The 21,660-nt window shown below is 46.0% G+C and overlaps 1 protein-coding gene across 4 annotated transcripts in view; it reads right to left on the bottom strand.

Moving 5' to 3' along the window:
• PIK3R5 (phosphoinositide-3-kinase regulatory subunit 5) overlaps positions 1-21,660 on the bottom strand; it is a 114,716-nt gene that overhangs the window by 23,911 nt on the left and 69,145 nt on the right. For 3 of the 4 annotated variants that reach the window (XM_017849255.1, XM_017849254.1, XM_017849256.1), the window contains 4 exons: positions 8,965-9,080; positions 6,626-6,726; positions 3,839-3,907; positions 2,425-2,563 (listed from right to left, as the gene is read on the bottom strand). In XM_017849255.1, coding sequence (XP_017704744.1) covers positions 2,425-2,563; positions 3,839-3,907; positions 6,626-6,726; positions 8,965-9,067 — 412 coding nt within the window. In that variant the 5' untranslated portion in view covers positions 9,068-9,080. Of the gene's footprint in view, positions 1-968; positions 1,054-2,424; positions 2,564-3,838; positions 3,908-6,625; positions 6,727-8,964; positions 9,081-21,660 lie in introns of those variants that run through there. The other variant, XM_017849257.1, reaches the window with a different exon arrangement.

Below are 21,660 nucleotides of genomic sequence, written 5' to 3'. Positions count from 1 at the left end.
TTCGTTCAGGGGATTCTCTCAGTCTTGACAGAAAACCAATTGTTTGAGCTCCAACTAATTACAATTTCTCTTCTTCAGAAGAGAAAGCATTCTTTATTTTTGTCTTTTTGCATAGGCAAAATACCGATAAGCCAAAAGAGGAAGATTATTGGCTCTAAAGAAGATGCCTCTAGTATTTTACCTCCGGCTGTTGCCATAGTAAAAGCACTTCTAGAGTAATCGTTTCCATATATTGAGGGGTTTTGAGTATCAGGAATGGTGATGAATTTTATGAAATATTTTAGAGGCATCTATTGAGGTGCTTTTGTGAATTTATTCCTTTGAGTACTGATTCGCTGAGCCACTTCTCAGTAAATCACACTTGATAATGTTTTCTCCTGCCCTATCATAGCTTCCTGAGACCTGATTTTCATGTTTATGACAGCACCTGCAATTTCTGAACTCCTACTTTTCAGACCCCACACATGAAAACTGAGTCCCGGGTCTTGTCCACACTTGTCACAGTGGCCATCATTCCTAGCACCAGCCACCTTCCCCGACCCAAACTGCATCAACCCACACACAGAATTACCTACTTGTTCCTGAGGCACAGACAACATGCAAAGGCCTCTTGTCAGCATCCTGGGGGCTTCTCTGTCTGACCTAGGCAGCCTTGGAGACCCCTTGACTAACCAGATCAGAGGCACAGGCCAAGGGGTGGGGTCTCCTTGCCCTGAGTGCTTGCTCCTGCTTCCCCTAAGAATCCCTCCTCGAGTTACCTCCTTGTTTACTTTCATCTTGTGTGGATTCAACCATCAGATGCTTGATGGTGCTGTGAAGAGGAGACTCCATGGTTGTGAACCAAGGCATGGGCAGAGATGAACCAAAGGATGCAAGGTAAGGAGGGTCACAAAGAACAGTTTCAGAGGAGTTGGAAGCATTCTGACCTTGTGAACCCTGCCCCCCGTGCCAGCTGCCTCAATGCTTACCTGGGGCCTTGAGTTCAGCATCGATGAAGGTGAGCAGCTCCTGGCAGATGCTGCAGTAAGGAACAGGCCAGGTCAGGAACCGGTGGTAGGTGCNCGTGAATGAATATATACTAAGTGCATAAATAAATCTTTCAAATAGATTTTAGTTTCTTTATTTTATTTATATATAAATTTATTTATATGTAAAATATTTATGTATTATGTTTTTTATTTATATATATTTTATAAATTTTAAAAATATCTTGTTATTTCAATTGTGGTTGTGTTTATTTTCCTAACACCTGGTCTCGTTACAATATCGATTCAACTCAGCAATATGATTCTTCAATTATTCATTCTTTAGCAAAGTTTGCTCCCTCTATATAGGTTATTAAAATTTTATTTTTTATTTTTAACTGCTATTGTAAATTTTTTTAAATTATGTTTTCTTCCTGGTTAATGCTGGTTTATAAAAAAGCTCTTAGCTACCTGTTTTCTAGTTCTGACAGTTCTTCGTTCAGGGGATTCTCTCAGTCTTGACAGAAAACCAATTGTTTGAGCTCCAACTAATTACAATTTCTCTTCTTCAGAAGAGAAAGCATTCTTTATTTTGTCTTTTGCATAGGCAAAATACCGATAAGCCAAAAGAGGAAGATTATTGGCTCTAAAGAAGATGCCTCTAGTATTTTACCTCCGGCTGTTGCCATAGTAAAAGCACTTCTAGAGTAATCGTTTCCATATATTGAGGGGTTTTGAGTATCAGGAATGGTGATGAATTTTATGAAATATTTTAGAGGCATCTATTGAGGTGCTTTTGTGAATTTATTCCTTTGAGTACTGATTCGCTGAGCCACTTCTCAGTAAATCACACTTGATAATGTTTTCTCCTGCCCTATCATAGCTTCCTGAGACCTGATTTTCATGTTTATGACAGCACCTGCAATTTCTGAACTCCTACTTTTCAGACCCCACACATGAAAACTGAGTCCCGGGTCTTGTCCACACTTGTCACAGTGGCCATCATTCCTAGCACCAGCCACCTTCCCCGACCCAAACTGCATCAACCCACACACAGAATTACCTACTTGTTCCTGAGGCACAGACAACATGCAAAGGCCTCTTGTCAGCATCCTGGGGCTTCTCTGTCTGACCTAGGCAGCCTTGGAGACCCCTTGACTAACCAGATCAGAGGCACAGGCCAAGGGGTGGGGTCTCCTTGCCCTGAGTGCTTGCTCCTGCTTCCCCTAAGAATCCCTCCTCGAGTTACCTCCTTGTTTACTTTCATCTTGTGTGGATTCAACCATCAGATGCTTGATGGTGCTGTGAAGAGGAGACTCCATGGTTGTGAACCAAGGCATGGGCAGAGATGAACCAAAGGATGCAAGGTAAGGAGGGTCACAAAGAACAGTTTCAGAGGAGTTGGAAGCATTCTGACCTTGTGAACCCTGCCCCCCGTGCCAGCTGCCTCAATGCTTACCTGGGGCCTTGAGTTCAGCATCGATGAAGGTGAGCAGCTCCTGGCAGATGCTGCAGTAAGGAACAGGCCAGGTCAGGAACCGGTGGTAGGTGCTGGCTGCCTTCAGAAGGAGATCCGAGTCTGGTGGGAAGTGTGGTGTCTAGGATGGAGGCAGGCAACAAGCAAAGAGATCTAGGTGAGAAAAGGCTCGGATAGTCCCAAACAGCCTCTGCTCCCTTTCTGGAATATTCCGCAAAAGACACACATTTCCTGGCAGTGGTGTGTCCCAGGACAAGATCAGGTGGAACTGGAAGTTACCCACAGGGAGTGAGTTTCAGATGGGCAAGATGGCACCCGGGGTGTCTCTACTGGAAGGGACTTGCTTTACCCAATGCTTGAGTGAGCCTCTCTGAAAGGCTGTCCCCTTACTGGTAAATGATGCCATTGCTGACAATTGTTATGGATAATGGTCTTCAGTGCCTAAACCACCTTTACTTAAACCACCTTTACTTAAATAGCCTCATTACAGTTAAATGTTTATTTTTTGAGGGTGGATTCAATGGTCTTCAATGTTATGTTATGGATAATGGTCTTCAATATTCATATATTCATATATTCATATGTAAAACATTTATATATTATTTTTTATTTACATATATTTTATAAATTTTAAAATATCTTATTATTCGATTGTGGTTGTGTTTATTTTCCTAACACCTGGTTCCGAAGGTCCTTTTAAATTTGGGCCTTAAATCAACCCACCTTTATTTTACAATAGGTCTTTCATTTTTACAGGTAAATGTTTATTTTTGGAGGGGTGGGGATTTTAAATGGTTCTTCAGTTTCATGTTATGGGATAACGGTCTTTTCAATGGCCTAAAAACCCAACCTTTATTTAAAATAGGTCTTCCAAATTACAGGTTAAAATGTTTTTTTTATTTTTTTGAGGTGATTCAATGGTCCTTCAATGTTATGTTGTTATGTTATGGATAGCGGTCTTCAATGCTTAAACCATCTTTACTTAAATAGCCTCACTGCAGGTAAATGTTTATTTTTTGAGGATGGATTCAGTCAGTGTATACATTTGGTGCCCCCGTCTGGTGAATACAGCGGGTGATTACATTGGGTGACCGACCACTGGGGTGAAGAATGAGGTGGACGTAGAATATCTCTTGTGGCTTGTGAACAGACAGTGGCAGCAGTTCCTCCATGGGAGCCCAGAGATGCCAGGCACTATGGCAGCCACATGGAGTCTCTGGAAGCCTCTCATGGTGGCTGCTCTGAAGCCATCTAAAGGTTGAAACCCATTTCACATGGCGCTGCTTGACAGTTTCTCTGTCTGCTTATCTCCAGAGGTGTGAGGGCTCTGCCCCAGATAGAGGTCACTCCTGCCCCTCCTCCCTCACCTCCCGCATCCTGGCCCACCTGGACTTACACAAAGAACAGTGGAATAGAAGAGCAGGGCCAGGGGGGTGAGCAGGTCATAGATGCCCTTCTCCTGGACCTGTGGAGAGGACGAGAAAGGGAATGAGACTCATTCACGGGGTCCAGGGCTCCCTGAAGCAGAAGACAGTGGTTCTTCCTCATTCTAGCCTTGCTTTTTTTTTTTAAGTGAAAAGTAGTGTAATCACATGACAAATATTTGGAAAATAGATGTAAATGAAAACACTCACAATTTCCCCTCCCAAACCCAACCACAGCTGTTTGAATGTCCCTCTCCTGACACCATTTTTGCCCTATGTATTTTCTTTTCTTTTAAATTTTATTTTAAGTTCTGGGATACATGTGCAGAGCGTGCAGGTTTGTTACATAGGTATACATGTGCCATGGTGGTTGGCTGCACCCAACAACCTGTCATCTAGGTTTTAAGCCCCGCATGCATTAGGTATTTGTCCTAATGCTCTCCCTCCCCTTGTCCCCCAACCTCTGACAGGCCCCAGTGTGTGATGTTCCCCTCCCTGTGTCCATGTGTTCTCATTGTCCAAATCCCACTTATGAGTGAGAATATATGGTATTTGGTTTTCTGTTCCTGTGTCTGCAAAGCTATAAGCTGTGTGTATATTTTTACTCCTAATGTATTTTACATATAGTATTATAAGTAAATTTCTGTTTTACTATATAGTCTCTAAGACCACCTTTTCTCTCTTCTGGTTATACATGTACCTGTTATTTGTGTTATAAATATTTTTTTTGCAGTTGGTTGTTTGCCTTTTAATTTTATAAATATTTTTCATGTACAGAAATTACAGGTGTTGATTTTTCCTTCATGGATTTTCGCTTTTGCATGCAAGGATCATGTAAATATTCATATATACTTTCTTATTTTCTTTGAAACTTCATTTTCTGAAATGGAAATATTTAGGCTGGGCGCAGTGGCTCATGCCATGTTGGCCAGGATGGTCTCGATCTCTGGACCTCATGATCCACCTGCCTTGGCTTCCCAATGTACTGGGATTACAGACGTGAGCCACCGTGCCCAGCATCTTATTAGTTTCATTGTGGACATTCAAGATTATTTTCTTGATATTTTACGTATTTTGCAATGAACACTATTATGCAGCACATTCCTTTTTCTACAATTTTGATTATTTATCTAGAAAAGAGTTCAAGAAGTGTAGTCAACAAAGATTGTCAACATGTTTACAGACTTTTATGACCTTTGAGACATATTGTCATATTGCTTTCCAAAAAGGATTTTGCCATTTATGCTATCTATCTATATATATAAGTACCAGTTTCACCATGCTCTTCCTGCATTGGTTTTTATCTTTTTTTAACAAAGAGAGAGAGAAAAATAGGGTATTGCACAGGCTGGAGTGCAGTGGCATGATCTTGGCTCAATGCAGCCTTGACCTCCTGGTCTCAAGCAATCCTGCCTCAGCCTCCCAAGTAGCTGAGATTACAGGTGCACACCACCACAACCGGCTACTTTTTGTATTTTTTGTAGAGATGAGGTCTTGCTATGTTGCCCAGGCTGGTCTTGAACTCCTGGGCTCAAGCATTTCTCCCACCTGAGTCTCTCAAAGTGCTTGGATTACAGGCACAAGCCACTGTACCTAGCCTTCCTTACCTTTTGTTTTTTAGCTAATTTGTTAGGCAAAGTTTGTCTCATTATGGTTTTCATTTGCATTCATTTTATTATCGCTTTTTCATATTAGTTTACAACTTCTATTTATCCCTTTGTGAACTGCCTCTGTGATGCACCTACCACACCTACCACACCACATGCACACGTGTGCACACCACACGATTTAGAATTCATTGGTCAAAAGGTTTCTCGGTCCATTTTGGAACTCGTGGGGGTTGGAGATACAGAGAAAGCCCCATCATGTCTTCTGTGCTAGATGAGCTCAGTAGGCTCAAATTGAGAATTCTCCTTCTCTTTACCCTTAATACACAATGTGTCTACCAAGCCTTGCAGATCAGACCTTTCTATGAAACCCTCCTGTATTGCTACATGGTGGTCTAGACTTTCCATTTGGGTTTATATGTTACGCACTCCAGAGGTGGTTCAGCTCTTCTGAGCTGGTTGGCTTATGATGAGGGTTAAAAAGTACCAGGTAAATAGTGGGGTCAGAACTGTGTAACCTTGGGCATCTTCTTACAGGGATAGGTAACTGAGAGTGAAAGTGACATGTTTTCCAAATCACACGTATTTAAAATAATTAAAACACACACACACACACACACACACACACACACACACACTCCCCCCATAAAAGATACTTCTTTATAAAAGAGAATTCTTTATACAAATCCTCTTCTGGGATTCACAGCTATTCTGGAACCCAAGCCCAGCTCAGCACTAAACACATTCCTCTTCTTTGTCATGAAAGTCATTGATTGAACAATGAGAGGAGGCCTCAGTTTACCTTTCCGATCAGTTTTCTCTTTTGTGTCTTTGTTTTTATGGATCTTTTGGAGGAAAGGAATTGGGTAAAGTGTCTTCTCCCTCCCTAAGTCAATACCTGGCCTTACCAGCCATGTCTGTAGCTGAACTCAGGACCCTAGCTCGTGTATTATGTGTTCTTACGGAATGCACCCCTTCCTAGAAACCCCTCATATGCAAGCACTACCGAAACACAAAATGCACAGGTTCCCAGGGCCTTTGCCAAGCCCCTCTGGAGGTCCAGGCACCCAGGAATGATGTTCTCTGGGACCCATTTCTCCACTCTACAAGGCCGACCCCAGCTCTGCCCTTCAGTTCCTGACTCGCCCTCACCTCTCGGGTCTTCTGCAGGATCTGCTCAAGGAGGATAAGGAAGTGACCCGGGTCTCTGCTGACCAGCTCCTGCAGGCTCCAGCAGTTCAGACACAGCCCAGCTTGAAAAGGAGAGAGAGGCAAGGGAGTCAGATCTGGTGTCTTCCGGCCACACTCAGGTAGGGGTTGTAGAGAAGGGGCATTTATGCTGGAACATTCTTCTGCAGTATTGCACTACTGCACTGGAACACTCCTTTCTTTTTTTTTTTTTTTTTTTTTTTGGAGACAGAGTCTTGCTCTATCGCCCAGGCTGGAGTGCAGTGGCGCAATCTCAGTTCACTGCAACCTCCACCTCCCGGGTTCAAGCGATTCCCCTGCCTCAGCCTCCCAAGTAGCTAGGATTACAGGCATGCACAACCATGCCCGGCTAATTTTTGTATTTTAGTAGAGACGGGGTTTCAACATGTTGGCCAAGATGATCTCGATCTCCTGACCTCGTGATCCACCCGCCTTGGCCTCCCAAAGTGCAGGGATTATAGGCGTGAGCCACCGCACGGGACCTGGAACACTCCTTTCTAAAGTAAGTGAATCTAGGAGAAGAGGCTGGATCAACACTCAACCCTACCATGCCCCATCAAGACATAATGACAAGTTCCCTGTTCCTGCATATGCAAGAGACACAGGGATTGGAGATGTGGTCTGGGATCCGCGTTAGAGGACAATGAGCTCACCACGACTCTGCTCCCTGTGGGAGCACCAGTTCTTCCACAACCTCCTCTGCCCTGGTTTCCTACAGTGGGTTCTGGTACCTATGAGTTGCAGGGAGGTTAGAACAGAGGCAGAAATTGCTGGAAGAATACAGAGAGGAGCCATGGTGAGTTCCGTCCCAAGGCACAAGACTGAGTCTACAGCAGCCGTGGAGCTTCCCAGGAGCAGCAATGGAGCCCAGGAAGGGGAAGCTAAATGAGTTCTATTTTAAAAGCTGCCATGAGCACTGTGTCACTTTGTAACTTCCCCAGACTTTCTTATTTTGTCAATCTCTGTTTCCCTGCAGTCAGCAAGGGTAAACCCCTAAAAATTAAAGGGACAGCCCGGGGCGGAGGAGCAGGGAGGGGCTGTGTGTATGTGTGTGAGGAGTGGGGAGTAAGAGCCCCAGGAGTGGAAATGGATTAAACTTGAACTTCGTGGAGCTCAAGCTCCAGGACCTCTCACGTGTACAGGCTCCCTCCAAAGTTCTGGAGGCTTCTAACAATGTGTCCACGTGGTCACAGGTTGTCAGAAAATTTGCAAAGATCAGATATTTTTATATTCTTTTGCTTAACGATATCCCTCTCCCCAGCCCTATGAGCTTAGCCTCCATCAAAACCTGGGTAGGAGGCAAGAAAGAAAACTACCATTTATTGACCACCTACTATGTGCCAATACAGTGCTAGGCCTCTGAATACATTATCTTCATTGAGGCTCCCACTGTCCCTTCAGGAAAGTGGTTCCATTGTTATTATTCCCATTTTGCAGACAAGGCAAGTAGGGCCAGGGTCCTGGGAGGGTGAGTGGCTTGCGTAGGGTTGTAAAGCCAATGGGAGATAGCTTTAATCCAGGTCTCTCTCATTCCAAAGGCCAAGGACAGCCTCTCAGAGGAAGCGACATTTGAGCTGAGACCTGGATGAGAAGGAGCCAGCTATGTGCAGTTCCCAGGGAAGAATTCCAGGCAGCAAGTGCAAAGGTGCTGGGGTAGGGAGGGACCAGGTATGTTCAAGGAGCACTGGGTGGCTACTCACGGAGAAATTCGGGAGGCCAGTGAGATATGGGGCATGAAAAAGCTCTACAAGCATAAGGAATTATTTACAGCCAGGCGCCAGCCTTCAGAGACACAACTGCCCGGGACTGCAGACATCCTATTTCTCAGTCCTGGGAGATGGGAAACAGAGCCCTCCCGCTCTCCGTAGCTCTGCTGTGTTCCCTTATTCTACAGGGAAGAGAAAAATAGGGCTATGAGAGAACCAGAAACAAACAAACGGGAGAATTCTGGGGCGAGCTGCCCGTGGATTCCCAGCTGCTTTTTCAGAATCAGCAGGTGTGGTTTTCTAAGCAGATTCAATGGATTCTTCCAGAAGCAAAAGGCAGCCCTGAGCAGGATGAGGAAGATGCCATGGGAGAAGGGAGAAAGTGCCGGATACTGAGGTTTGACGACATCAAGTGTTGTGCCGGGCACCTGCCCAGGTGAAGCCTGGGGCTTGCCCAAGTCACACAGACAGGGTTTGACCTAGAATCTACCAGCTTCCATGCCTGGTCCAGAGCCCACCGTGGTCCCTGAGGCGTCCTTGAGGCCTCAAACGCCTCTCCGGCTCCCTCGAACCTACCTGACCAGGAGGTGGAGTGGCGGCCGAGGCTGAGTCCGTGCAGGCAGCGCTCCAGAGCATGCTGGATGCGGTCCTCCGTGCATGTCGTGGCCCCTGGCTGCATCCTGGGTCATTGCCTGCATGGGGGACATACACCAGTCAGCTTATCGAGCTCCCTTCCCAGAAAGCACCTGGTCCAGTAAAGACAACGGGCGCTCACAGTGCAGCGCGATCAGCCCAGCCCAGCTATAGCTCAGGTGCTGTGGAAACAGCACCAGGGGCCTTACAGCTGCCTCCAGGGTAGGAACGGCGTCTGGAGGCTCACATCTGAGTTGCAGGACAGAGCACCCCTGCAGCAGGACAGGACAGAGGTGTGGGAAGTAAAGGGTCAGGGATGGAAGCAGAGAAATGGAAAGGGATCTGCCTTCCACACTGGGCAGTAGGGAGCATCGCCAAGTACCCAGGGAGTGGTCAGACCCCAATGGGCTGGGCAGGAAGACCCTGAGGGGAAAATCAGAATCACTTGGAGGACTTTTTCTGAATTTCCAGGGCTGTGTTTTCCAAACCTCCAGGGATGGGGCAGGGAGCATGTTCCTGATGAGAAGGCCACAGGAACTCCCTAAATATGCTTGGAGGGAGCTCCCTCTGATTGGGTGCCCAGGTCACAGGCACCCGTTTCCTTTCTGCCCTAACCTCCACTTTTGCCATTTTTCTTTCCTTCCCCTGGGGCTTGGCAATGTTACCTGTCATTCAAAGACCTACCTTGCCCTCCTTCCTCATCCTACTGAGGAGAATCCAAGGGGTGGTTAGCTGAGCTGGAAAGTCACTGAAGTGGGAATTTCAGGAGGGTTTTAGCCCCGTATGGGGAACTGAGAGCCCCCAGCAAGGCCAGCCCAGCTTCTTAGTTATGTATGAGGGCTCCCAGGTCTCTGGAGAAGCCACGGAAGGTGGTTTGGCACAGTGAGTAAGCTTGGCTCTGGCATCCAACAGACTTACACTCAAACCGGGACTCTGATATTTGCTTAACTACATGACTTTGGGCAAATACATTAACTTTTCCAAACTTCCGTTGACTGATCTGTAAAATGGGATGACAGTGGTGCTAAAGCCTCATGGGGCTCTTGGGAAGATAAAATGCTGTGGCAGATGCGCTGAGTAAGCCTCCAACACGCGACAGCTGTCCTGCTACAGTCATTGCCATCATCGCCCCTGGCCCCAGGGCATGTCACTGCACTCACCCCTTCTGGGCAGACCCCTTCACTGGCCAGTCAGGCCAGGCCGTAGAGGGATGCTGAGAAAGCTGCAGTTCAGCTCTGGAAGCCAGAAGAAGAAGCACAGAGCTCAGAGCTGAGCCATGCAAATGACAGACAAAGAAGGATAAAATCCTAACCTGAGTTCAGCTGTGTGGCTGGAGTATTCAGCTTACGGAGGTCCCACACAGGCAAATCCTCCTGCCTCCGCAGCCTGGGAGGCACCGCTGACCGAGTGAAAACTAAGCCCTTTGTGAGCTCTCCAGCATCCTTTCACAGTGTCTGTGGTAGGCTACGCATACCAAAGCCGGACGGTGCAGCAGCGGGCACACAGGAAGCAGCACACGCATCTTGGTTCCATCACAGTTTCACTGACTGTCTGCCATGTGCCAGGCACTAGGGAGACAGCAGTGAACCAAGCAGCTGTGCTCCTTGGTGGGAGACACAGACACTGAGCAATGGAACAAAGAAAGACGTGATTCCAGAAAGTGAAACATACTGTAAAGGATAGTGCTGGGAGTGGGACAAGTGGGGACCCCGCTACAGGGTGTTGGGGGGTCAGGCAGGCCTCTCTAAAGAAGGGACATTTAAGCTGGATGAGGAAGCCAGGACAAGTGATGGGGAAGAGTGTTGGAGAAAGGGGAGCCAGCCCATGCCATGGTCTGGGTGCAGGAATTAGCTCGCTTGAGGACCTGGACCCAGGAGCATAGGCCAGGGTGCTGGGCTGGCCGAGGAGACAGACTAACCCATTAGGTCCCATGCCTTCTGGCTGTGGAGGTGAAGAGCTGAGTTCAGAAAACCTTTCACGGGTGGCTGGGTGCGGTGGCTCATGCCTGTAATCCCAGCACTTTGGGAGGCCAAGGTGGGCGGATCACTTGAGGTCAGGATTTCGAAACCAGCCTGGCCAACACGTTGAAACCCCATCTCTACTAAAAAAGATTTTTTAAAATTAGCCAGGCATGGCGGTGGGCACCTGTAATCCCAGTCACCCAGGAGGCTGAGGCAGGAGAATCGCTTGAACCCGGGAGGCGGAGGTTGCAGTAAGTCGACATCACACCACTGCACCCCAGTCCAGGTGGCAGAGCGAGATTCCGTCTCAAAAAGAAAAAAAAAAAAGATAGAAAACCTTTCACTGGTGACTCAAGACCTTGGGTGTGTCCATTAGCAGCACGTGGATGCCCAGAGGCATCCTGAGGCCCTTCCGTGTGACTTTTACAGTTGCCTTTGGGGCTTCTGTTTAACACCTCCACAGGCAGCTCAGGTAGTGAGTCCACTGACCCTGAGCCAGACTGGGCAGACCCCTCCCTGACCTGGGATTGTGCTGGTACCTGGCATGGATGAGCATCTGTGGGGACTGACACCTGTGATGAAGGCTCATCTTTCTGCCTCCCATGGCAGCCTGACCACAAGACTCTCTGGAGGTGGGTCCTATTCCAGCTCAGGGCTAATGGCACCTGCTGGAGGAGGTAGAACACCAGGCACCTTCACATGGATGAGCCTGGGGCATAAACGGCTGGCCCAGATGTCATCAACGACCCTTTGTCCTCAGGCTGATTTCTCTCAGGTTACCCCCAGGGCAGGTTCTTGGAGGGATCTCAGAGACCTCATTTTACAGAAGGGGAGGCTGAGGTCCAGTGAGGATAAGGGGCTTGTTCAAGGCAGCTGGGAGAGAGTTGCCACTGGTATGAACAGACAAGGGGATCAGGAAGGACTTTTTATTTTCAAATTGTGGCTGAGACCCAATTCTAGGGACAAAAAGTACTAAATGCTCTGCATTCCAAAGTTCTAAGAGCCATGGAGTATTGTCAAGGATGTGGGCACAACCACCCCAGTGGGCTTGCTGGGAGGTGTCAGTCCAGAACCAGCACAGTGATCCGCCAAACCCTGTCATTATAAGATTGGGAAGAGAAAAATGGTCTTCAACCATTCTGGAAGGTTCTTCCTTCTCTCCCCAAAGCCAAGGGCAGAAGGCTTTCAGAGAAGTCCTGACACAGACTGGGATGCCCAAAGGTGAGGGTGCTGCCCTTTTTTCCTCACTTGCCTGCTCCTGTGCTGCCTGTGAGCCATGGCAGGGCTGAGACAAAGGGCAGAGGGGGCATCTTGCAGACCCACTGTTGGACAAGTCAAAGACTTGAGCTCCAGATTGGAGTGAGAGGTGAAACAAAAGCAGGACTTGAGCCATTTGTTGTTACTTTTCTAGAGGGCTGCCAGCAAGGTGAGGAAAACCTATCAGAAGGAGGCTGAAGGCTGGACCAATTTTGCAGGAAGCTGGATGGGGCAGATTGAAGATGGGAAATTGGCGGCACAGAGAGGTTAAACAGCTTGCCTAAAGTCACACAGCTAGGAGATGGCAAAGCCAGGGTATAAACCCAGGGAGTCTGGGGTTTCAACCACTAGAATACATTGCCCCTCAGCACAGTCAGAGGCAGTTACTGGAAGAAAAATAAAACCAATTCACGTCTCTACTTCAACAAGTGAAGACTTGATTTTGCTTTAAGAGGTAGGCTGGGCATGTCTGTAATCCCAGTACTTTGGGAGGTTGAGGTGGGTGGATCTCACCTGAGGTCAGGAGTTCGAGATCAGCCTGGCCAACATGGGGAAACCCTGTCTCTACTAAAAATACAAAAAATTAGCTGGGTGTGATGGTGCATACCTGTAATCATAGCTAATCAGGAGGCTGAGGCATGAGAATGGCTTGAACCTGGGAGGTGAAGGTTGCAGTGAGCCAAGATCGCACCAGCCTGGATGACAGAGCAAGACTCTGTCTCCAAAAAAAAGATCTAGACTCTCAATTGCTGGAGATTCTGAGCCCCACACGTCTATCTACACCAGCTGCCCCTCACAGCCCTGCATCCTCCAGAGAAAGGGCCAAGGCTCCCAGGAGTGTGTGCCAGAGGGGATACCGCGCAATACTCTCTCGGACTGCACCGGCGATGACTGTGGTGGCTCACAGGGCCCAGGCATCTCTAGCCTGGAGCTTGGGCTGAACCATGTGATCGGGTTTTAAGACCCCCTGCCCAGCCCCCGCGGCGATGGCCAAGCTGGTTATGCCACGAAGCAGGAGTGAGTCATCCTGCTCACTCATTACGTGTCCCACACTGTAATGGATACAAATGAACGTTCTCAGCCAACACCACTTCTGCACACTCCTGTCCTTAAGGGGGCAGAATACAGTGCCATGGGGCTGCTGCTAGCACACCCCGCCCAATGCCTGCCTGCCCATGGCTTCTCCTTCTCATCTTAGGGCTGCCTGTGACTTTCCCATCTCCTGGCTTCAGTGTGCCCCCTCCCTGCCCCACCCTGTTCAAGGGACACATCAAAGCCTTCTCCACGGAAGGGCAGGATATCCTCAGGCACTGGTGGAATTCTGGTGTGCCAGCCTCCCTGGCATTCCAAGGCTTCCTCAAGCTTGCCCCAAGTTCTTCTCAGAGGCAGGACTTGCCCGAGTCACTAGCCCCTGGGAGCCTGAGAGACGGGGAGAGGGAGCCCAGCCAGGGGACCCTCAGTCATGCTGCCCTGGGGGTTAACCCAGCACACCGGGTTCACCACCCAGCCCTTTGAACGCTCATTTCCGTCTGAGTCAGTCATCAGCTGTTTCTTATGACTTGTCAGCAGAACCTCACGGCTTTGGGGCAGAGGTGACAGGGGAAGGCAGTGGCACCCGCTCTCCCAGCATGACGCCTTTTTTCAAAAGCTGGGCAAGCAGGGCCTGGCTTCCCTGGCATTGCTCTCCCAAGCCCCCTCCCTATCCTGTTGAGAAGAGCTCCCATTGTAAAATTCCAGCTGCTGCCGGGAATGCCCCCCCCCCCACCAATTCCCCTGCCAGTGGTGAGGTGGTGTTGAAACGTCCAACAACGGGGCCTTCCCCCATCTCCAAGTTCCTCTTCTGAGCCAGCGAAGAGGACTCATAGTGCTTGCTGGGGACCCTGCATGGGGCAGAAAGGCCTGGAGTTGGGGTGGGTTGGTGGGACCCCAGAGGGCACAGAGAGAGCCAGTCCTGCTTCCACCTTTTCTTCCCATGTTGATAGGACGTCATGATGCGGAGGGCTCATCTTCCCTTTGGTGCAGCGCTGGTCAGAGAAGGCGTGGGGTCCGCCCGGGTCCAGCTTCCCCAGGCAGCCCACGATGGGGCAGGGAGGAGACCCTCTTGGGGGTTTCTAAACAGCGATGAAGGGAGGAGTTAGAGGGCCTGCATCTCATATGGAGGGGGCCTCCAGGTTCTGGCTGGCTCTCCATATTGCTTTCCTGGTGTTCTGGAATTTTCTAGGCCCATGCAGTCCTGGGCTGACCCAGCCTGCTTCCGTCCTGGATGACTCCTCCCTCTCCTGCTTCCTACCCTCCAAGACTTGACTCTCCCTTCTCTGCCCCACTCCCTTCCTCAGGCCTTCATAAAGCAGAATCTCCACGGTGACCTACGGAAAAGAATTCTTCGCAACACAGGAAGGATACACCGGAAACTAAGGAGATTGATTAGTTACTCTAGGAGGTGGAGGTGAGAAAAGGGTGGACAGGATCAAGGAATGAAACTGGAGATGAGGGAGGAGCAGCACTTCTCTGAGGATTATCTGTGTGTATAGCTTTAACGTTTAGAACCATGGCGATATTTTACATACCCAAAATTAAATAAATAATCGAAATCAACCAGGATATGCGGGCAGGGGACCGAAAATGGGGGATAAGCAATAACACATTAACCTAACTGTATAATCAATTACTGACATAACCACACTGAGGCGGATAGGCAATGAAAGAACTAACCTAAGTAACTTTGTAAAATGGTACTTTGACTGGATACTGGTCAAAACAAAATAAAACTATAGACAAATACTGTTTTCCAGTTATTAAATATGTTTCTCATATGAATGTGAGTTAAAAATTATAAAAGTTCAGGACTGGGCATGGTGGCTCACACCTGTAATCCCAGCACTTTGGGATGCCAAGGCGGGTGGATCATCTGAGGTCAGGAGTTCCAGACCGGCCTGACCAAAATGGCGAAACCTTGTCTCTGTTAAAAATACAAAAATTAGCCAGGCATGGTGGTGGGCGCCTGTAGTCCCAGCTACTCGAGTGGCTGAGACAGAAGAATTGCTTGTACCCAGGAGGCAGAGGTTGCAGTGAGCTGAGATTGTGCCACTGCACTCCAGCCTAGGTGACAGAGCGAGACTCCATGTCAAAAAAAAGAAAAAAGAAAAAAATCTGAAAGTTCTTTATGTGTACACTAGGATTAGGCGGATACGTGAATAAACCATAGATAAGGAGAGCTAAAGAAAGAAGTGACAAATAAAGAAGGGGGAAAGCTGGAATGAACCTTGTGGAGTTAGGCCAGACTTGAAAGAATCAGGATGAACTCATGGTTTTTAGTGTACATACAGATAGATACATACAGAAAAATTTTAAAAAGATGGGTGTGCTCGGATTAATACACATACATTTTCTAGTTCCATCTACAGAGAAAGCCCAGAGGCAATGACATCCCGGTAGCAACAAGCTACTTCCATCCTAGATGACCTTTCTTCCCATGGGCTGAACCATGTGATTTGGGTTTTAAGATCCCTCTGCCCAGCCCCTGCTGTGATGGCCAAGCTGGCTATGCCATGAACCAGGAGTGAGTCATCCCGCTCACTCATTATGTGTCCCACACTGTAATGGATGCAAACCCAAGATGCAAATGAACGTTCTCAGCCAACACCACTTCTGCCCATTCCTGTCTTTACGGGGGTGTCCTTGAGATCTAGTGCCCAGATCTTGGCTTCTAAATACCATTCTCCAATAAAAGGAACCAGAGCTCCTTAGAGACATGGCTGATCCTAGGATTGAAACAGGAAATATACAACATAAACCCAGCACATCTTGTAGTGCCAGAAAATAAGTCAATATTTGAAAAGCCATGGGGAGTGTCAAAAGGACATAGGGACTAACCTGAAGGAGCTTCCAATGGCCACAGCTAGGACAATTTGAATGAACAAAGAAAGTGATGAATTATAACTCATAGATAAAATAAATATCCACAAGTCTATAGATAATTATAGATAGTTAAATGTTATAGACACTTGAATAAAAACATAAATGGAGGAGAAAGGACAGGTCTTCTTTACAAAAGAATTCCAATTAATAAACGTGAGAGGAATAAGAGAAATAGAAAACTGCCACTAGGCAAACACCATGGCAATAATTGTAGATCCACTGATGAATGCTAAAAATCTGTTAGTGAAAATCTGTGGAGAAATACGATATTCGTATAGCCTCAAGGTAGTTCCCCCCAAATAATTACCACTTACAAAGGGGAAAACAAGAACTTCACAGTGGAGAAACCCAGCAGACAGCACATTCACCATATGATCAAAATTAGCATGACCAGCAATAAGCTATATCAGCATCATGTATCCCCTGCTGTAATGCACTGAGGAGGGAAGGACATGTCACTTCTTTGTTTTTTTGTTTTGTTTTGCCAAAAACACATAACCATAATCATGAGAAAACACCATTCAAAATCCAGTTTGGAGACATCCTATATAGCGAGTATTCACCATACAGACATTCACTATGGGGAGTACTCACCAAAATGTTCGGGTCATCAAAGATAAGGAAAGACAGAGGAACTATCACAGATTGGTAGAGACTAAGGAGACACAAAGGCTAAATGCAATGTGGGATCCTATACTGAATTGTAGAACAGAAAGAGAACATTAGGGGGAAAATACGCTAAGATTCAAATGAGGTCTGTCGTTTAGTTAATAGTACTCTGTTAGTGATCATTTCCTGGTTTTGATAACTGCACCATGTTTACGTAAGCTGTTCATTAGAGGAAGCTGAGTGAATGGTAGACATGGCTCTAAGATCCTTTATATATTTACATAGCCTTATGCCCTTTCAGTACCTTTCCAGGCAGTTATCAAATGATTCACTACCTTACATGAACTTCTTGAACATTTGCTATTTCTTCTGTAGTCACAGTGGACCAGTGCAGGGCTGGCTGCCTCAAAACCCCCCAACCTGAAGTTCCTAAACTGGGGATGAGAATTTCTGGGGCTCTGTGGGGGATTTAAGGGCTGTCTTTGAGAATGTTCAAGTTATGTTTTCATTTTAATGTCAGTCTAGATACAGTTCATAGTTAATATATTGTGGAACATCTTGATGATCACCTCATGACCAAACGTTACCAGATGTTCGTGCCTAGTTTGCATTTGTGTCATACCGTGTTGGTGTCACCTAAAAGGACAGGGCACACCACGTGTGTGCTTGGGATTTGCAAGAGCTCAAGGTTAAGCACAATGAGTTAACATAGGCAAATATGTAGAAACATTCCTGGTGCATAATAAGCATTCAATATATGTTCTCTGTTAGCTATCAGAGTTTCTTTCTTTCTTTCTTCTTTTCTTTTCTTTTCTTTTCTTTTCTTTTCTTTCTCTCTCTCTCTCTCTTTCTTTCTTTCTCTTCCTTCCTTTCCTTCCCTTCCCTTTCCTTCCTTCCTTCCTTTCTTCTTTCCTGCCTTCCTGCCTTCCTGCCTTCCTGCCTTCCTTCTTTCTTTCTTTTCTTTTTTTTTCAGAGTCTTGCTCTTTTGTCCAGGCTGGAGTGTAGTGGCGTGATCTTGGCTCACTGCAACCTCTGCCTCCCGGGTTCAAGCAATTCTCTTGCCTCCCGAGTAGCTGAGATTACAGGCGTGTGCCACCACACCAGGCTAATTATTCTATTTTTAGTAGAGACAGGGTTTCACCATGTTAGCCAGGCTGATCTTGAACTCCTGACCTCAAGTGATCCGCCTGCCTCAGCCTCCCAAAGTGGTGGGATTACAGGCACGAGCCACCGCGCCCGGCCCAGAGTGCTTTCTTAATACACACATCTCAGCTGCCCAACTCTTGATGTCTTCGGGACTAGGCCAGGAAATAAAACACCTCCTGCATGATTCTGATGCACAGTTAGGCTGGGAAAGTCATGCTTTTTATTTTACACAAATATGCACACGTGCATGTGCACACACATGCATACACACACACATTTGACTCTAAGACTGGGAAGGCATCTTAGGTACCATTTAGTACAACACTCCCACTCTACAGATAGGAAAACAAAGGCTCTGAGTGGTGAAGGGACTTGCCCAGATTAGACCCCAGTAAATCTGTAAGTAGAATCTGAGCCTGGAACAAAAGATAATCACGCATCCTCCTGCTTGAATGAGGATCACACTCTCCTTGCTGCCCAGCAGTGAGTGACTTCAGCTGCTCTTCTCAAGGCTATTTTTGGAATCCCTTTTCAAATTTCTTCCAGAGTTATTGATCTGTTCAGGTACTGAACTTTATGTGTCAACTTTGCAAATTTAGGTTTTCTGACAATATCTTTCACTTTAATCAAGATTTTAAAGTTCATTAGCAAGAATCAGAAATTCCTATATATTTTTTATAATTACTTCTGTAATTTGAGCCCTTCTTTTAATGCAACATGTTTTCTTTCAAAATACAGATCCATATTTGTATTAAATATTTTTTTCTTTTTTCTTTTTTTTTGAGATGGAGTTTCACTCTTCTTGCTCAGGCTGGAGTGCAATGGTGCGAATCTTGGCTCACCACAACCTCCGCCTCCCAGGTTCAAGCTATCGTCCTGCCTCAGCCTTCCGAGTAGCTGGGATTATAGGCATGCACCACCACGGCTGGCTAATTTTTGTACTTTCAGTAGAGATGGGGTTTCACCATGTTGGTCAGGTTGGTCTCAAACTCCTGACCTCAGGTGATCCACCCGCCTCAGCCTTCCAAAGTGCTGGGATTACAGGCATGAGCCATTGCACCCGGCCTGTATTAAATATTTTATACTACTTCATAGCTCTTTAAATGTTTTTGACATTTACATTAAATGTAATAACTGTGATAACAGCAGTAGTTTTGGACAGTGGCTTTAAGTTTCGTTTATTTTATTACTCACTGTTTTGTATCCTACCATTCCTATTTATAAGTCCTTTATTTTGGTTCATTTCTTGCTCAGCTCAAGTATTTGGAGTAATTTCAGGACAGATGTGTGGGTGAGGTACTTTCTGAGACTTTATATGTCATGTGTCATTCATTCTGGCTCAGGAATTATAGCTTTGTCAATTATAGAATTGACATAATTCATAATTTTTCACCCTCAAAATGTTCATAGAAACCCAAGAAAATCAACTGAAAAATGGTCATACCAAAGAACAGAGTTAGGTAAACTGTCTGGGCACATATTAACGTAGAAATCAATATTATCTAACTATGCAAATAAATTATGTTGGGGAAACAAGATTCCACTTCTAACAGCAACAAAAGTGATACAACTTTAAAAAAAAAACTTTAAAAATATGCAAGATTTTTATAAAGAAAATGTTTCAGGGGCACAAAAAAGCAAAAGTAAATGGAAATATATATTCTGCTGTCAGATAGGAAGATTCAATACCATAAAAAATTAATTCCAAAAGGATCAAAGATCTAAATGTAAAGTGCTAAAACTATAAAACTCTTAGAAGAAAAATTGGGGGAAGGCTTCATTGCATTGGATTTGTCAAAGATTTCTTGGATATAACATCAAAAGCACAGGCAGCAAAAGAAAAAATAGTTAAATATCAAAATTTAAAACTCTATGCATCAAAGGATACAATCAACAGAGCGAAAAGGCAAGCCACAGAATGGAAGAAAATATTTGCAAATCATATATCTGATTAAGGGCTACCATCCTGGATATATAAAGAACTCCTGTATAACTCAACAGCAAAAACAAACCACCCGATTTGTTCATTCTCCCTAAGTTTCAGCCTGGAGAATAGGAAGGAAGGAGGGAAGGAGGGAGGGTGGGAGGGTGACAGAGAAGGAGGGAGGGAGGAAGGAAGAAAAGGAGGAAGGTAATTATTGAGTGGCTGATCTGTGTCAGGTACTATGTTGGGCGCTTTCACTTAGTTTGATAATCATAATTGATTATCAAATTATCAATCTCCATTGTCTTGGGGATTAACATTCGGTCAATCCCCAAGACACTGATTACTTAGTTTGATCATCATAATCACCCTTTGACATTATCATAATTATTCACAGTTCCTGCAGCTCAAGGAGGGTAAGCCATTTATTCACTCAAGTTCCTATGGTCATGATTCCTATGGCCTGAGCTTGAAGTCCATGCAAAGTTGGCGTGACTCTCAAAGCCCATGTTCTTTCCTATGTTGTGTTAACAGGAAGTCATTTCTACTGGTTTCTAGACACTTAAAGGGCTGAGTGTACTGTTTCATCTCAGTGTTGTAATTTGAGGCTTCCAGGGAAGACGTCTTACATAAAAATTGGCTGAGTTTTCCATTGTTAGTGATTCATTCTCCTTGGGTTAGGGCTGTTCACTTCCTCTGTCCTAGCTTATTTTTCAAGAGGTAAGATTCTTGGAGGATGATTTAGCCACCAGATGAGTCTATTACAACAGTGACGGTAGCTAGTGGGCAAGAGAAGGACTCTGGGGCCAGGAGAGGGAGGAAATGTGAAAAGGTAGGTGGACATGGCATGGAGGTCCAGGGAGGGCAGAAGATGAAGTAGAGATGTACCAAAAGAAAGAACCATTGAAGAAGCAGAGGTAAGACTGCCCACTTCCCCCTAACTTTGCTCAAGCCCTTCTTCACCAAGGAAGGAACACAGGAATGCTTGGGAAGACCAAGACCACAGTTGTGGTCAAGACCAAGAAGAAATGGGATAAGGATGAAGGACGGGGAAGGAGAAAGATGCTAACCTGTACACAGTACTGACCCTGGGCCAGATACCGTGCTTAGGGCTTGAAGCACATGATCCCATTTATTTAGAGCTACTCTAGAACACTCTGAACTTGCAGAGATGAGGAAGTTCGGCTCCTGTTGGCTAAAAGACTTTCCCAGGGACATACGGATAGCACAGAGAGGATTTGAACTAAGGTCTATCTGGTCCACTCTACCCAAGTAGAGTACTGAAAAGACAGCAGGATGTATAATGTTGCCTTTTCATATAATTTTAAGAATAGCAGCTAATAGGAATTGAAAGCTTACTACGTGGCAGGCACTGTTCTAGGTGTTTCTGTGAATTAAGTCATTAAATCCATGTGAGGTAGATCTTCCTTACCCCCATTTTACAGATGAGGAGACTGAGGTACAGAGCATTCTCTCAGCTGGTAAATGAAGTATGCTCTAGGCAATTTAGCTTTTCCATGCAAGTAAGAGTAAGCTATACTGGAGCCAGGGGTGGGCAAACTGAAATTACTGCCAAACTGAGAAACCAGAGGAAGACTATAACAATAAAACAAGGAATAAGCTCCAGGCAGCAACCAAATTCTTTGGGTGCTTGGACTAATCCATGGGCACTTACACTGGAGACTGTTTAATCCTGCCACCTTTAAATATGGAACCCATCTTAATTGTTAGCAAATGTGCACAGGAGAATAAAGCAGCAAATGAATGTAAATGTAAAAACTCAAGAAAGGCCAATTACACATATATTGGCAGCTTTCTGGTTTT

Source organism: Rhinopithecus bieti, unplaced genomic scaffold (assembly GCF_001698545.2).
Source record: "Rhinopithecus bieti isolate Rb0 unplaced genomic scaffold, ASM169854v2 scaffold_31527, whole genome shotgun sequence".
Taxonomy (NCBI): domain Eukaryota; kingdom Metazoa; phylum Chordata; class Mammalia; order Primates; family Cercopithecidae; genus Rhinopithecus; species Rhinopithecus bieti.
Note: the sequence above shows the minus strand (reverse complement) of the source record. Positions and strands in the feature narration are given on the sequence as shown.